The sequence below is a fragment of the Panthera uncia genome, chromosome A2 (genome assembly GCF_023721935.1).
Source record: "Panthera uncia isolate 11264 chromosome A2, Puncia_PCG_1.0, whole genome shotgun sequence".
NCBI lineage: Eukaryota > Metazoa > Chordata > Mammalia > Carnivora > Felidae > Panthera > Panthera uncia.
Window position 1 is genome coordinate 84,011,227 of NC_064816.1, and position 18,325 is coordinate 84,029,551.

The 18,325-nt window shown below is 34.7% G+C and overlaps 1 protein-coding gene across 1 annotated transcript in view; it reads right to left on the reverse strand.

Moving 5' to 3' along the window:
- Positions 1-18,325, reverse strand: part of SEMA3E (semaphorin 3E) — a 239,427-nt gene that overhangs the window by 107,956 nt on the left and 113,146 nt on the right. Inside the window, exon 2 of the mRNA XM_049641367.1 lies at positions 1,779-1,939. Coding sequence (XP_049497324.1) covers positions 1,779-1,939 — 161 coding nt within the window. The remainder of the gene's footprint in view (positions 1-1,778; positions 1,940-18,325) is intronic.

The following is an 18,325-nucleotide window of genomic DNA, read 5'->3' on the forward strand; positions in this document are numbered from 1 at the left end:
AATAATATTATTTTGAAACATAAAAAACTCAACATTTTACTTTGACTCCTTATTCAAGAAGTTACCAGAAGGCACACTTCCCCAAAAGGTCGTAATAAACTCAGAAAGAAGACTCTACAAATGAGAGGGAGAGTGGATGCTCCAGGATAATGGTGAAGTTAAACCCTGGGATGCTAAAAGAACCAGAAAGGATATGTCTAATTTAAAAACTGGTGGGGGGTGGGGCGCCTCGGTGGCTCATTCGGTTAAGCGCCCAACTTTGGGCTCAGGTCATGATCTCACAGTTCGTGGGTTCGAGCCCCGCATTGGGCTCTGTGCTGACAGCTCAGAGCCTGGAGCCTGTTTCAGATTCTGTGTCTCCCTTTCACTCTGCCCCTCCCCTGCTCATGCTCTATCTCCCTGTCTCAAAACTAAATAAACATTGAAATAAAAAAAACTGGTGGGGGGATGGGCTAAACAGGTGATGGGCATTAAGGAGGGCACTTGCTGTGATGAGCACTGGGTGTTATATATAAGCGATGAATCACTAAATTCTACTCCTGAAATTTAAAAAAAATCTTGAAATTAATGAAAACTGAGAGACGGAGAACAAGTCTGGTAGAGAGTTTGGTGTTTGGTGAAAAATTAGTGAAAGTAATATAAAAATCTAAGCGAATAGAAAAGAAAGGGTGGGGATAATATTTAATCTCGGGATAAAAAAGAAGTGGGATCGATTTTCCTAATTATACTAATCTAAATGGTTATTACTTACTCAAAATTGTGCTATAGCTAAATGAGGGGACAGATAACTGGGGGATGTTGGTATAGTGCAGAGACATTTTAGCTACAGTACTGGAAGAAAAGAACGCTAAAGTCTTCATCTTTCTTAATAGAAAGTGAACAGATACTGTCTAAAATCAATGGTGTCAAGTAAGAACAGTATTAGAAATGTTATTTAGAAAATGGAGGTTAAGAATGAGAAGAAACAACACAAGAGTTTGAAATAATTTTCTCTAGGGTTTAGGAACTGGCAGAGATGAAGGGATGCTGTTTTTCATCATAAATTATTTTAAGTGACTTTAAAAACTACGGGCATTGATCATTTTGACAAACATAAAAGTAAATGTGTATTATAAAGAAAATGTATTATGTAATATTTTTATGCCAAAAAATACTATTGTCTAAATATTTCTGCATGTTTTAAGATTGATTTGGGTCAGAAAAAAATTCAGTTCAACTCAACTCTGTATAAACACAGACTCAAAGTGCTGTCTTTCTCATCACAGTCAACCTTTGCTCGAAAATGCTGGGCACTTGCCTATTTTAATATACTTCAATCCACCGAGTTTAAGGAGCATCTACCTGAATCAATGATATTACCAACAGAACATCAAGGGTTAGCTATACCAAGTTCACACAGCCATTCGTTAGGCTAGGGTTTTTGTAGTATAAATCCTAGATGGATTGCTGGTAAAAGCATGTTCGAACCAAATTCAGATCTCAGGACAGTGGGTGTGGTGACAAGGGCCATTATGCAAAGACTAATGTCAAACACACTAATCCAAAGTCTTCTGGGAATACAGAGATCAGTGATGTGCTAGAAAAGTTCATTCTTGATAATTTATAAATTTCTCTCCAAATTATTTCATTTTCAATGAATACTTTATTTCTTTCAAAAAGTAATCACTCAGAATATTAAAATGGCTGACAATCAAAAAACTAATTCAAGTAACACCATGCAATAAGTTATCTCCCTCACCCCTTTCTCTCCCTCCTGATACAGTCTGATGTTTCCATACCTCTCGATAGCCATTGCTGATTTGTTCCAAACTGAGAGAATATACAAGATCCTTGCCTCCCACAAAGAGTCTCTCTTGATATTCATCCAGAAGCATTGAGTGGAGATCAAGAAACCCAAAAGGACTATGAAAGATTGATGTTCGATTTAGATCCAAGAGTTCTGAAAGGCAAAAGAAAATGTTCACTCAACAAGTCACAATACCGATACCTTTGTAACACTTTTATCACGGCTCTATTGTCATGCCTATTGGAACTATAGAGTTAACATTCATTTTATGACAAATGTAAAGCCTTTAGAATTTATTAATCAAAGGATTAAAAATACACAGTGCTTTACAATACCATATTAAACACTTGAAAGTTGCTAAGAGAATAGATCTTGAAAGTTCTTATCACAAGAAAAAAATTTGACGTGATGTTACGGATGTTAACTAAACTTGCTACAGTAGGGTATCCATAATATGTATGTATATCAAATCACGTTGTGCACTTCAAATTTATACAATGCTACATATTAATATTTTCTTGATAAAACTAGACAAACAAAAAAAAAATTGTTCAACCAGTAAAAAAAAGTATAACTGGGAATAAATTTTAATGTGCACAAAGTAAAATCTTTTATAATTTTGTGACTCTAAAATAAGGTAAATAGTTTATGTTTTTACATAAAAAAAGAATTATCTTTCACAATCTTTATGTAAAGTGCTTTGTGGAAGAATCATTCTATTGTGACTTTTATACTTACTTTTCTATGTGTAACAAAAATTCTAAATATACAAAAATATTCTATTTTTTTTCACAAAAAAATCTTGTAAAAGTGTGTCCATTTAATTCCAGATGAACACCAACTCACAAAAAATGTATCTACTTGAAACTAGTTTTGAAAGTCACATCCATAATCAATTAATGACTACTGACCTTTATTTTACTGATAGAGAAACTCAGGTGCCCAGAAATTAAATGACTACCCTATATCCCTATACATACATTATTACAACAAAAGATCACTCAAATTATATATATACACATACCATGAGGATTAAAGTACAACCGATGTGTATGTCATCACAGAAAGTCCTGTACACTGAGAATCTGAAGAGCCACATTCAAGTCTTTGCTTTGCCATTAACTGCCTCAGTCACCTTGAACAATCACTTAGCCTCTTTATTGACTGATGGTGAGCCTGGCTTCTTCACATGTTAATCACCCTTCTATATTCAAAATTATTAATTCTTTGACTAAATTGCATTTCTAGAGTGGAGGTCATAAAAATACTGTAAAAAAAATAAATAAATAAAACCAACACCCAGATATTTTAGAGAGTCTTTCAAACTGCAGTATAAAACCTGTATTTTTGGAAGTTTAACAAATTGAAGGAGTATAATTAATAAGTGTAAATATCACATGTGCCATATTTAAGCTTACTTAAAGGGAAGTAGTTAAAATATTCATTTATGACTTTTCATATATTTTAATTATTATAGGGTCTAAGAATACCTTTTTTTTTAAGTTGTAAGGAATTTTGGATCTTATTTTGATTTATTTATATTGCCTCAGAGAAATTGCTGCCAAGATACATTTGGATACATTAAATTGAGTATCACACACATGATTTAGGCAAAAAGTCAAGAAATTTCATCACTTATGAAGACACTTCTAGAATAATTCCTCAAGTCACATTAAGTTTTTGAATTTAGAAGACCCAAAGAATAGACTATCATTTTCTTTAAACATTTTCACAAAATTAGAGAAGCGTCCTGAGTTGCTTCTTCAATTCTCCACTTTGACCATCACCATACAACAGAATAGTGCCAAAGACTGATTCCTAAGATGTTCAAGCATGTCAGTAGATACATTATTTCAGAATCATGATAGTGACCAAACGTATCAATGCGACAATTTATATTTTTCTTATCAATTTCCACAGGCATAAATCCTTACTGTGATCCTCAATTTTTGCTAAGACACAAACTGCCCTTCTTAGCTGTCTGTGATTCTCTGACAATCTTGACTTTAAGTCAGAAAAGGTCACAAGTATCCATTATGAGTAAATATTTGTGTTTTAAACGTATATCTACATATATCAGGTATAATGGACACAGGCATTCTACAATGGAAACTTTTTTTTTAAAGGCTGTACATATTTTATGCTCTAAGATTAACTCTACTTTTCTACTCGGTTGATTAACATGCCTCTTCCCAAAAGGATCTGAGATGACTTATACATTCAACTGAACCAACAAATTCAATGCTAGAGGTATCAAAATGAAGGGGGAAAATAAAGAAAATAAGACTGGAATTAATTTTATTAACTGAATTTTTTAATTTAATATCCCTATACATTGTTAAAGAAAATAACAAAATGGAACCTAGACTTCCTAAACTTCAAAGTAAAAACCACCATAAAACAATAGAAAAACTTTATCAGGTGCTTAGGAATGTTGCTTGGTGTGATGGTTAATCTTATGTATCAACTTGAGTGGATCAGGACTGCCCCAATACTTGGCTGAAAGTTACTTCTGGGTGTATCTGTTAAGGTGTTTCTGGATGAGATTAGCATTTAATTGATGGACTAACTAAAGCAATATGGGAGGACATCACCCAATGTGTTGAGGGTATCAGAAGAACAAAAGGTAGAGGAAGAAAGAACCCACTCTTTTTTTGTTTGTTTTTCTACCTGTCTGATTGAGCCAGAATATCAGTTCTCTCCTGCCTCAGACTGAGACTTACATCATCAACTCCCCTGGTGCTTAGGACTTCAGACTCCAACTAAACCATCATCTTTCCTGTCTCTCTACCTTGTTGACAGAAGCCTGTGTGACTTCTTAGCTTCTGTAATTGCATAAGCCAGTTTCTCATTACCTCTGTCTCTCTCTCTCTCTCTCTCTCTCTCTCTCTCTCTCATTGGTTCTGTTTCTTTGGGGGAACCCTGGCTAATATATCTGGTACTAAGGACTAAGAGAAACTTCTCCTGAGGTCCTCTAAATGAATGTGGTGGAAAACACTATGATGAACACCCAACATCACTGAAGAAAATAAGGTATCAAGAGCCATACCTGTGTTTATAATTACATGCTTCAATGCAAGTCAACTGAATTCATATCAAAGTGCAATCTACCAAAAGTGACTTCATGGCCATGATAGCCATGTTAGTAAGGATGTCAATGATTTCAATTAACAGAGATTAATTAAATCAGGCCAACACAGATTCAAGGACAGAAAGGTAAGCCTCATAGTACTGGAAAACCAACAGTAGCACAAGGAATTTGCTTCTTAAGAAATGGTATATCTTTGCTTCTTGCTTTTCTTAATGACACTTCTTCACTGAACTGATTCTAAAGGGTTTATTCATTAGTTTGTTCATGTTAAATAGGTATGCATTAGCCCCCAAATGTATAACCATCCAGCACTCACCCCACCCCAGGATGACAATAATTTTTGCATCTTTCAATTCAAGTTCCCAAGGAAAAGAATATAATTGGCTTAGCCAGTGTTCACAATTCATAAATTTTTGGCTTCCTATAGATTGGCTGCTTTGGGATGATCAATTAACCATCCATGGTTAAATGTAGAAGACATGTGCAAAATAGTGTGTTCCCTATAATTATGGGGGGTCAGAACCATCACCATAGCTAAGCCTATCTAGTCTGTCTTCATTCATGAATAAATGTATAGTAACAAATTCATTACAAGCTATATTTCCTGTAGACTGAATAAGTTGAGCCGCAGTTTATATATGTTTGATATAATCTTACTGAATTTTGAAGAACATCTTCAAATATGAACATCTGGGTCTTCATTATCCAATCTGAATCCATCCTTCCTAATAATAACTGAATTGTTAAAATTCTTCACTCAATTGGAGAATAAACCTCACGGTCTGCACAGAAAATACTACCTCCATTTTTGTTCTCTTTTGGGATAGGGAAACATTCATCTATCTAATCCAAATGAAATTTTTAGGAATTAAAGTATGATTTATAAAAAGAACACTGTAAAATTTTTTAAAAATTAATAAAAGCAAAGCAGTACACTTGGATAAATTATGCAATTCAAAAATTAAAAAAAAACAGAAAAATATTTATTAAGGAAAAAGTTAGGGAAATATATTTATCAGAGCATAGATATAAAAAACTTATTGGGGCGCCTGGGTGGCTCAGTTGGTTAAGCGTCCGACTCTTGGTTTTATCTCAGGTCATTATCTCACAGTTCATGAATTCAAGCCCCGCATCAGGCTCCATACTGTCAGTGAGGAGCCTGCTTGAAATTCTCTCTCTCTCTTTCTATGTGTCCCTCTGCCACTCTCTCTCTCTCAAAATAAATAAACTTTAAAAAATTTTAAAAACAAATTACTGATCTTTCAGCATGTTGAAAAAATTTTAAATAAAGGAAAACATCTATTGTCAACTCTTTTTATAAACAGACATGTCATAATGAGAGACAAAAACAAATTCATACAAAAAAGAATTTACCTTCATTAAATACGCAAAGAAATAAATGTGAAAATATCATTTTAAATGGTATTCTATAAAATTACAATAAGCGGTAAAAATGAGGCTCACAGTATTACTATTAGGACTCTTTTGGAGGCCAGTGTAACATTTCTATGATTTCCAAACTTTTCCCACTGAACATGTATCACTTTATTAAAAACACAATTACATCCTTAAAAAAAGGGAAACAAAAGGGAAAGGGATTTCCTCTTATGTTCTGATAGTGTTCCTTTCAGCCCTGACTCTCAAGGTAGTAATGACAGTTAATATTCATTGAGTAGTTATATGTCACATATTGTCTAGGGGCTTGGCATTTATTGTCTCATTTAATCATGTGGCACTTCCACAAAGGAGGACCTACAACTCTTCCCATTTTCTAGATGTTGACAGAGGTTTTAAGAGATCTGGTGCACAGCTAGGGTTCTATGGTCATTGTTAGTACCAAAATTTGTACAAGAGAAGTTGAATGAAGACCTTTCCCTTGAAAAATACATGTGAACTAGTGTGTCTATCACCACTATGAACTCACACAGCTTAGTCATCTCCCGTCCTGGTCCCCGAAGACAAAGGTCAAAAAGACTGACTTATTAAAAGCTCGTTCCTTACTAACACCAATTCCAGAACCCATGATATATAAAACTCTTCAAGAAACAACTGAGAAAAATCTAGTCATTAAGTTATTATAATATGTCTGAAATATAAAGCATTTTTACAGAGCCTGATATAAATAGATAAAATGGAAGGTTTTCCCAACACTGAAGAGTGGTATTGATACAAAATAATTCAACAGTGGCAACATCAACGTGAAAATTCATTTTCATATCAATTTTAGTTTTAATTTCCTTTAATATATGTTTTATAAACTCAAGTAACTACAGAATTTTCCATGTTGCCTTGACTTGTAAATTTGTGACATTTTTGGCATCAGACATCTTTTTTGAAAAAAGGATAATGTTTTTAATTTACCACAGAGTTTCAAAATGTATTGAAGTTTTAAGGTATGTATTAGCGAAAGAAATTCAAGCAAGAAGCTTCCCTCCCTCAGACCTTTTTCCTCTTTTTAGTTTTCAAGCCAGCACTTTGTCATATTAATGATTTTAGCTCCAAATTATAGTCTGTGGACTTGTCATATTTACCAAGCAATGGCTAACTTCTTTATCCATCTGCACTGTTTCAAGCTGCCTAGATGAAAGAATTAGAAAACATACAGGAAGAGGGGGGACAAAAGAAACTCTAATCTCAGGTAATCTCCAGACAACACAGTGCAAATAATGGACAGTGCTGACTCGGTTAAAAGGAGAGAGCTCATCTTGAGTTCTTCCTACTCTAAAAATAACATGAATTACTTGGGGGAGGGACTGGACAAAGAAACAAGACTAAACTGAGATGCACCAACTCAGAGTTCATCCGGAAATTTTCTCAAGAGGCAACTAATTATTACTGCTTAGCTGCATGCTAATTATCAGCTGTCAATGAAGATATACACAACGGATTTAGTCACTTCCTCTCACGGTCTTTCTTTTTTAACCTGTAAGGGAAATAGGTTTAAAAATCATTGACATCAGTATGTTACAGAAACGGTTCTCTACACTCTGTCAAAATATATTTAAATTCCACACACCCATGTGTAGTAAGAAGGGGGAGGAGGGAGTACACATTTTTCAGTTCTCAAACAAAAACAGATTCTCAAGGGAGGAGTGTTTTCTTCCTCTACTGTCACCTGCAAAGTAGCAACTTCCTGAGACCCAGAAATTTAAACTTGTCATTATTTTCTGAATCAATTATTTTATTCATTGCATGTCTTAAAGTTAATTTAACAATACTGAATTCCATACATAGTAAGTACTGCTAACGAAAATGAAATAGAGAAATGAAATAACTGTTAGAAATTTTCTTCAACTTCTTAATGGTCCCAAAAGGAAAAGGTTTCTTACAAAATGATGATTTTGACAGTTTCAATCAATGATGGCTAATGGCTGGTAAGAATGTTGAAACAAAGTGGTAAAGAAATAAGCAATTAACTTTTTTAAAAACTTTTTTGAAGTTTATTTATTTTTGAGAGAGAGAGGCAGAGAGAGAAACCCAAGCAGACTCCACACTGTCAGTGAAGAGCCCAAATGGGGAGTTTGAGCTCACAAGCCATGGGATCATGACCTGAGCCTATATCAAGAGTCAGACACTTAACCGACTAAGCCACCCAGGTGCCCCTACCTGGTTTTTGTTGTTGTTGTTGTTGTTTTTTAAGTGTAAACAGGGGATAGCTCAGTGGTTTGCTAATTCCTCTTTCTAGCAATGGAGTGGCTGGCCTTCATGCATTCTCTGAAATTTTAGATTCTATGTTACAAGGCAAAGGTTCACTACAGGCACTGTGGTGTCCCACGTTTTTAACTATTAACCACTTCCAACAAAAGCAAAAAGAGCTCAAATGTACATATAAATAGCCAGACATTAAAGAGATTTTTATTTCCTTGGTGAAGGAAAACAAATAGTGTCAGAATTATAAGCTTCTTTGTCTTCCTATCTTTTGTAAATTATTTAGTATTAAACATGCTATTCTAGATTATTGGTGTCAGAACTCTACAAACACAAGGTCACAAAAGGGCAAGGTTACAAAGAATCACTGTCCATGAGCTATACATGTATTTGTATGCATGTATTTACTTATTTTCATTGAAGTTTATTTATTTATTTTGAGAGAGGGAGAGAGAAAGAGAGAGAGAATGCAAGCAGGGCAGGGGCAGAGAGAAGGAGAGACAGAATCTCAAGTAGGCTTAGCACTGATAATGCGGAGCCCCATGTGGGGCTCGAACCCACTAACCATGAGATTGTGACCTGAGCCAAAACCAAGAGTTAGACACTTAACCCAGTCAGCCACCAGGCGCCTCTCCATGTGTTTAAATTATTGAACAAAATCATAAAATACAAAGTGCTACTCTCTAAAAGTGAGTAACTAAACAATTTATTTTTGATTGCCTCCTGAATGTTTAATTATGATTACATTTCATGGGAGGCCAAAAGAGCAAGTTCTTGGTGAATTAGTTTCCTAAACTGAACCTGTGTGCCAGGGGTACTCTGGACTAGGATCCTAGTAGGTCATTCATTCAACATTCTTTTAAGGATGTTGTAAACTAGGGCATGCTATTCTAAGTGTAACAGGAGGGCCATCAAAGGTTTGAAGGGCAATTATATGACCAGATTTATTTAAAAAATACAAATGGCTTTTAATGTGCATAATGAGCAGAAGGGAGCACAAGTTAGATGAAAGGAGTTTTTTGTTTGTTTGTTTGTTTGTTTGTTTTAATCAGCAAGTGAGGAAATGGCAGTAGGAAAGCAAATTACCTTGTAAATGCAGAGACCTGAACAACTATGTGGAAGAAAGCTGGGCATCAAATTTTATACAAGGTAAAGTATTTTTCAAATGTGTATTTATTTTGAGAGAGAGAGAGAGAGAGAAAGCGTGAACAGGGAAGGGGCAGAGAGGAGAGAGAATCATAAGGAGACTCCACACTGTCAGCACAGAGCCCAATACGGGGCTTGGTCTCACAAAGTGTGAGATCACGACCTGAGCCAAAATCAAGAGTTGCACAGTCAACCAACTGAGCCATCCAGGCACCCCAAAAAGAATTTTTTTTAATATTTAAGTTATTTAGGACTGGGATAACACCATCACTCAATTTGTTGAAAAATTCACTACATATGGACCTCTAGGCACTATCTGGGGGATTTCAGAGAGATATTAAAGATCAACCTAATTTGGTAAAAATAACACAAGTCAGATTTTGGTATCCCTCATTCTATTTCTCTAAAATAACTTTAGATGTGAGGTTTTCCAAGGTTACATGCTTGATATAATTGGGCCCTTTTATTTTATTTTATTCTATTCTATTTTATTTTTAAGGAAATGCACTTTATAGTTCAAAACCAGAAAGAATGCAGAAGGTTATGATGATAAACTCCCTCGTATCTGGACTTCCTCTTCCTCTGCAGTTCTCAGTCCTTTGCCCTCAATGGCTTAACCATGTCTAGTTTCTTGGATATTCTTCCAGAGTTTCTAATACATATACAACAAGTAAGGTAGACAGGTCTTTAATATCTTCCCAACTTTGTGCACAAAAAAATCATAATATAAACTCTGTTCTTTACTTTTTGTTCACTTAATACACCTTGGAAATTTTTCTGTTCAAAACTTAGAGAGGTTATAGTTGCATGGTATTCTATTTTAGGAATCACCTATTGGCATACATTTGAACTCTTTCAAATTTTTGCTATTAAGAAGAGCACAATAATGTATATGCATATGTCAACCAGCATATGTTAAAATGTATTTGTAAGATACATTTTTACAAGTGGAATTACCAGGTCGAAAAAAAACTCCATGAACTTGTAATTTTTTTTGCAGATACTGCCAATTTGTCTCAGTAACGATTTTATCAGTTTAAGATTCTACTGCTATATGTACACGTGACTGTTTCCTTGCAGCCTTGACAATATTGTATTATTAAAGTTCAGGATTTTTGCTGATCTGATTGGGGAATTATTATGGGCAAAATAAGGCATCTTTTCACATAGAATACTGTGTCTTTATTTTTATCATTTTTCTCTTTAAGTCCATCCGTAGCCTATCCTTCCACAACATCAAAGGTGCTTTGTCAACATCTGAATTTAAGAACTTTTCAAACTTAAAGTTTTATGTGACATGAAGTTGTGGTTAGGAGATGGAGGTTAAACCCCTAAACACACGTGTGCTTCAGCCACATTAGAAATATATTTTTAATGTGTTATGTTTTTGCTTTAGTAAATAGAGTTAATTTTTGACTGGGGTAATTAACCAGTTTGCCAATAACAGTACACACACACACACACACAATGTTATGAATCAGAAGTGGCCAGAGAAAATGCTCAGTCTCCCAGAGGCTGAATTTGCATGTGAACAAACTCCTACACACAAATGTTCAGCTGGGGAGTTATGTACAAACAGGCAATGAGTGGCCTTGCCCACAGTGGAAGTGCTTTAGTCACCATGGTGACAATGGTTTTACAACCAGAGGCCTTGGTGAGATGCCTCCTTTCCTAGGACACTGCTAATGATCCAGACTTTTGGGTCCTCTCATTCATCCTCCCTGCCTTCAGGGCCATGTTTTCCATCTGGCCTCTTCAGATTCCAATTCCCTTAGACTTCTCTGGACTTTTCCTACAGCTCCATTTCTGAAGCTCCCTACTGAATGCATTTTGATTCTCTGGGTTTTAACAATTATTTTTAATCATCCATGATTTTCCAAATCTACTACCCTTCCTTAGATTAACTAGGAGTTCTATTAAGAGCCAACAATCTAATATTTTCTTAGTAACTTAATCACTCTAATGAAATACAGGAAATCTGCTCAATATATACTTTCCCAAGGCCAATGTTGTGAAGGTCAATTTTTATTTATGGACAAGCTTTTACTGAACAGTAACCAATGAGAAAGGCTCTTTCATATGGAGGAAAAAATGATTCACCCAAAACTGACCTTTAAGCCCTACTCTTAACTCTATAGAGATTTTGGGACACTTGCTTATAAGAAATTCAGAATTCCAAGTAACAAATATTTTAGAAAATATGTGAAATATTCAAAGCGGAAGCTAAGAAAGCCAAGAATATATGTGAAATACTGTAATGTTTTCTGTATGGTTAGTCACTGAAAATTTATGTTTGGGGTGGGATACATTTCTACAAGTCCTACAAAATGCTCTTGGTTTTCTAAGTGTACTACAGGTCTGATCACCATGAGAACATTTTCTTCGAAAATATTTTCATACAGTCAATGATACTGTCTCCAGCAACAAAGCTTTGATTTCATTCATTCATTCATGTGTTACCTATTTTTTAATGTTAGACATATATAAATGCATTCATTCACAGTAATATTTTAAAAGACAGTTTTTCTGGATTATGCCATTTCACTATGGCTCGGCTCTTGTTTAATATTTAAAACTTACAGCATAATAAAATACAATTGCTCTATAAATTTACATCATATTCTGTCAGAATTAGATTTAAAATAAATGAACAATAGTACTGTGTAATTCATTCCCTCTAACATATATTTAACAATCTTGACTTCTGAGGCTCAGTCTATATCTGCACCAAAAAAATGCATTTTGTAAGATGTTTTCTGAATTTTGGAAGTTGGCTAATATATACATAGTTGTAATTAGCTTAACCAGCTGTTAAACTATGAATATATTTCAATATTAACTCAGAAATGTTTCATGATATAAAATTAATGTGTTTTCTATAATCTGTATGTTTAATTGAATTTAAGTCCTGCTAAGAAGGTAAAAAGGTCTATTTTTTCATGTTGTATTTGATCATTTTAGTGTTAGAGTAATATAACTGGTTAATACATAGTATTTTTTTTTCAGTTTTACTGGGATATAACATTATATTACTTTAAGGTATTCAACATAATGATTTGGTGTACATGTATATTAAGAAGTGATTACCACAGTAAATTAATAGCAATCACTTCACATAATTACAATTTTTTTTGTGGTAAGAACTTTTATAATCTACTCTTTTAGCAATTTTCAAATACACAATACATTATTGTTAACTACAGTCACCATGCTGTACATTACATCCTTAGGATTTATTTATTTTATAACTGGAAGACTGTGCCTTTTGAACATCTTCATCCATTTCCATTACCATACATTTTTATATTTTTGTTGAAATTATGTATCTTCCTCTAACAACAATTTTTATTGACCTTTGGCCTATCACATAAAACATTTTATCTAATAAATAACCATCACATAACAAAAAACAAATTAAAATCTGAATCGTGTTTTTACTTGATCATATACTGGTTCAAATATTTGATATCTGAAGTTCTTGAGAGAAACATGACTCTGTTTTTAGGTCCTATATTGACCCCCAAATCCATACTTGTTTAGCTGGTGTCCACTTGCTATTTTCTCTTAGAGTCTAACAGTCTTCTCTGACTTAGCAAATGAAGAATAAACTCTTGATTTCCACCTATAAACAAACTCCTCTTCCAGTCTTCTACTCTCAGTAAATGGCACTTTGAGTCTTGTGAAGTACCTGTGATTTGTCCTGATTCTTGCGTCTATGAATACCACATCATGTATCCTCAATATTTCTACTTCCACTCCATGGCTAGACCAGTGAAAGAACCTCCTATTTTCTACCCTCCTATTCTTCTACCCTCCCTTAGGTCCCCTCCTATTATTTACCTTGAAGTAGCCAGTGACTCTCCCAAAATATTAACTTGAGTCATGAAGTTCCTTCCTCTGAATGAAACCTTGCAACTGTTTCCCAATATCTTTAGATTAAAATCTTAGTTCAAAGTCTGTCACAACCTTATCTGTCAGGCATACAACTCAGGCCAGATGTGGCTCCCACTTCTCCTTTGCTCAGGGAGCTCCAGGGCACAGGCTTTAGAGTTTTTCCCTGACTCTCCCCTCTGCCTGATGTGTGCCTCCTGTTCTCTGTGTAGTTAGCTGGTTCCTCACTCTGTGAAGTCTCCCCCATCTAAGGAGTTTCAAGTTCCCATCCAGGCACTTGGTGTGGCATCACTGTCTTGCAACATAATCCTACACTGTATAAATGTTACTTGGTTTTGTTTTCTGTTTGTATTTTTCCTTACTTGTGTATCTTTTTCCTTCTCTGACAAGAAACAAGTTGCACCAGAGGAGAGACTTTTTCCATCATGGTCACTATGATGACCCCAGAGCCTAGTCCAGGGCTAGCCACTTGTTTAGTAGGCACTGGATAAAGATGTGTGAGACAAACAGAATCTCTCTGAATCTCAACTTTTCATGCACGAAATGGTGATAACGATAACTAATTAGTAGGGTTGCTGTAAGAATCATATAATTCATAATGGATGGTCAATATATACGAATTTCTTTCTCCTTTCTTTGATGTTGATAAATTATTGGGCACTGAATGAAAATTTCCCCTGAAGAAATAGGCCTTTCTTAATTATATTCTGTCAAGTGGACATAGTTGCTCTCTAGGCTTCTTGTATAGGCTTAGAGTGAAATAGGAAATTTTGCAAGTACATGATTACTATGATCAGTGTAAACAGCTAGTCTGTATTTTAAGTTAAAACCTTGCTTTGCTCCCAATGGTACTTTGGAATAATTTTCTATTCCTCCTTTTAGTCTACATTTACCTCAGCTGGCAAGAGAAAATTTACGGTTTTTTTTTTTTTTTTTAATCTGCTTCCTTTCTTCATCATTTATATGCTCAAACTATATTATACAAAACTGTCTCTACCCTTGAAATTTAAAGTTTAAGTACCAAAAGAGCAGGTAAATAAATATTATTTCATCACTTTTGCTATTACTATCAAAACTTGAATTTCTAGGAGTTTTCCAGTATTTAATTAGGTAGTTGTTTTTATTAGGAAGAGACTTGTCAATTTCTAGACAGGTGCATGTTTGACTTAGTGTTAAAACATCACAGCGAAACAGCCTGCGCATTCTCATTTCTTGACCTCTAATAAAGAGCTTCAGTCTCATCTTTAGAAATAACAGAGCTTTCTCTAAAGCCATATAATTTAATACTATAAAACATTCTTTCTAAAAAAATGACTTCCAGACATACCATCTGACCATCTAACACACTGAACATTCGCACCTTTAAAAATATGTGGTTTGCAGACTCATATCACCATAAAGTAATGACTACTGTGTATCTCTATTAACATCACATTTCCTCATGGCTTCAATTCTTACAGAATAATAACTGAATTTCAAATCCAAGCAGAATAAAAAGCAATTTTATAATCTTTTGGTATCCCATTAATTAAATGGAAATTGAATATACTCATTCACATTATAAGACAAAGAAAATAACACCAATAAGACCGTTGGTAGATATACATCTGGATACAGAAATGAGGCTATGTGTTATCTGCCATCATTTGATAGGTTTGGGAAAGCTACACAACCACTAAAAGCTCATTTGCTCCTAAATTACATGCCTCAATTACTGTAGCTGCTGCCATGTGAACCGGATGCCTCTTAATAGGTAATAGGCCCCCTGGGTAGATGAGTTCTCTTCAGATGTGGCTGAGGAACGTGAAGAGAGGAGACAAACCACTGCTATGTGTACAATTCACTGATGACTTTCTTTCACAAAAACCTGCCTTAGTGACTAAGCTGCTAACAAATTCTTCTTCTGTTTTCCTTTTCTGACAATCCTCAACAAGCATTGATTCAGTTCCCATAAACCCCTGTTGTTTATAACCTGTCACAAGGCAAACAGTACCTTAAAAGACCACCTGTGTTTTCTCTGAAAACTATGAAGGGAAGAGAACACACATTCACAGAAAGGCTCTGGTGTGGCAGGTCCTGCATGAAATATCCAATGTATATAACTTCATTTGCCCTTCATAGCACTCCAACAATGGATGCATAATGCTCCTCCTTTTACAGATCAAGAAACAGAAGCTCACAGAAAAACTTAAAACCTCCTAGGGTCATACACCAGTTGAATGTCAATACCTCTGGATTGCTTAGTTTGTTATTTGACCATAACAGAAGAATTTGCGTAATTACATAGTTTCTTCATAAACAGATTAGTCACAGGTTTTCAGTATGGTAAATCTCTCAGGAATATGTTACAGGTTTTTTCCATATGTCATGTGTGTATCAAGTAATATTTACCCATAGTAAATGGCCATGGACACCTTTGGAGCGGCATTCCTTTTCAACCTGTACCTCAGCCTTTTCTCATAACATGCCTCATGCATCCTAAAAGCTACTGCACGGCAGTCCTGTTTACCCTGCATGATCCAATCAAAACAGAAGAAAATGGGATGCAGAGGACCAGACAATGCAGAGATCAGAAATAAATGAAATAAAAACCTATAACCTACTGACTTCAAATAAGCAAGAGGAGAAAGGGTTCTTAAAAGCAAAAATCTAAAAAAATAAGCACAGATATCTGTGATTGGTTCCCAACTCTGCCACTGAATATACCACTTACAGGAGATTTAAATTCCCCATTTGCAGGATGAGAAGAATAGATGAAATCATCACTGAAGTTTGTTCACAAATCCTATCACATCATGAACTAGATCATCTCCAGTTAGGGAAAATATAGACCAGAAGCGTCCAAAAGATCCTCTCTAGAATTTTTAGATTTGTTAGTTTTTACAAACTATGAGAACTGCAGAATTAATTCTAGTTATGTTAATTAGTATTAACATAAAGATAAGAATTAGTGCCAAAGATGCCATTTTGTATCAGCCGAGTTATTGTGTCATAAAGTATACCAATATCCGTATAAAAACCAACAGTTTTATTGCTAGTGATCAGTCTTCCTGTAATTTTTGATAGGCTTTACATATTAAGGGGAGAATATAAATAAAATATTCTCTAACCTCACCATGGTATAACATATGTCTTAAAAAAATGAGAAAATATGTATAGGTCATGCTACATTAGAACTAGAGACCTGACAATACTTTTATAAATTATAAGACAATCACCTAAACCAAAACCTTAGTACTCAGGAAACAACTTGGCAAATGTGAATACCCTTCCACATGTCAAGAACAAGAGAATGGATGATAAGTAAGAAAAACCATGGAAAACCTGGAAGACATTTTTACAGGCAAATTAAAATGTCTTTTGTAGAACTCACTAGAGAAACTTCAAAGTATAAAATTAGCTATAGACAAGCAATTTATTAGTAGAGCAAGTTGAAAGATTGAAACCTAAGTTTTGCCATGAAATTCAAGATCAGGTCCTTATTCCATAGTTTATGATGCGACTGTCAATCATCTCCTTTGAGATTCAACTGAATTTATGAAAATATCATTCCTGCCAGCTGGAGGCAAGAGTAAAATGCAGCTAAAAAGAGTAACATGTAGCTACCCTGTCCCCAACCCCCGACTTTATCAGAACAGATGCCTGTACCCAGGTAACTGGCCATCCATCATCAAGTCAAATATGATTTTACATGTACTTGGATCCTTCTGGCAAGGTCACTGCCCCTATTGGAGAAAAAAATCCCATATAAAATTGGGAACAGGAGGTCAATTTTCTTTTCCAGCTATGACCAAGAAGAGATAGCCTCTGTCACTGGAAAGGGGCAAATGCATTAACCTTCATGACTAGCAGACACCTTTCATAGTGATAATGCAATTTTTTAGAATGCTTGTGGTTGGTAACTGCTAGGATTTATCACCTTCAGAGCTGTGTGTGTGTTTGAGAGAGAGAGAGAGAGAGAGAGAGAGAGACAAAGAGAAAGAGAAGACATTTAAAGAATGTTAATGTACTGGGGGTGGCAAGCAGGTAGCATAGAAGTTTTCACTTCAACATTTCCACTCACTTTGCAGCAGGTGAAAAAAAAGAAAAATGGTACCTAAAACTGATATAATAATATCAAGAAACAATCATTTTGGCTATAGTTCATATTGCTAAAAATAATGCAAATTAACAGACATGATTCTGAGGTGTTTAAAGCTATCAAGTCCCAGCCTGCTTTTGTAGAACTTCTCAATGCCAGACCCCTTACAGCCTCCTGATGTCCTATATTAGGAATAAAAACATATATTACTGTACCTAACTTATTATACACTTTCAAATTTGCTAAAATGTTTAGAGGAACAACATTCAAGAACATGGAAAAATGAACGAAATGACTGGTGACATAATTTTCTTTGGCAAAGGCAAGATTACTAACAGAGGCTATAATTCCTACAAAGTCAATTACTTTATTAAAAATTCTATAGTCACCTAATTCATGTCTTTAATGGTCACTGATAAAGCACAGTATATATGACATCTTGTAAGGTATTTATGATAAATTATCTAGAATAAATTAAAATTTTGGAAGGCAAGTGATTTGGGTAAATAAAGTTTTTTTAGTGTATCAGTGGCAAATTACTGTGGTCAAAATAACTGACTTTTAACGTAACTGACTACCCTACTTCTGTGACCAATAAGACACCATATTTGAGGGGGAAAAAAGACACCATATTGGGAACCAAAAAGACAAAAATTATTTTTTTTTTTGATTAGGTAATGGT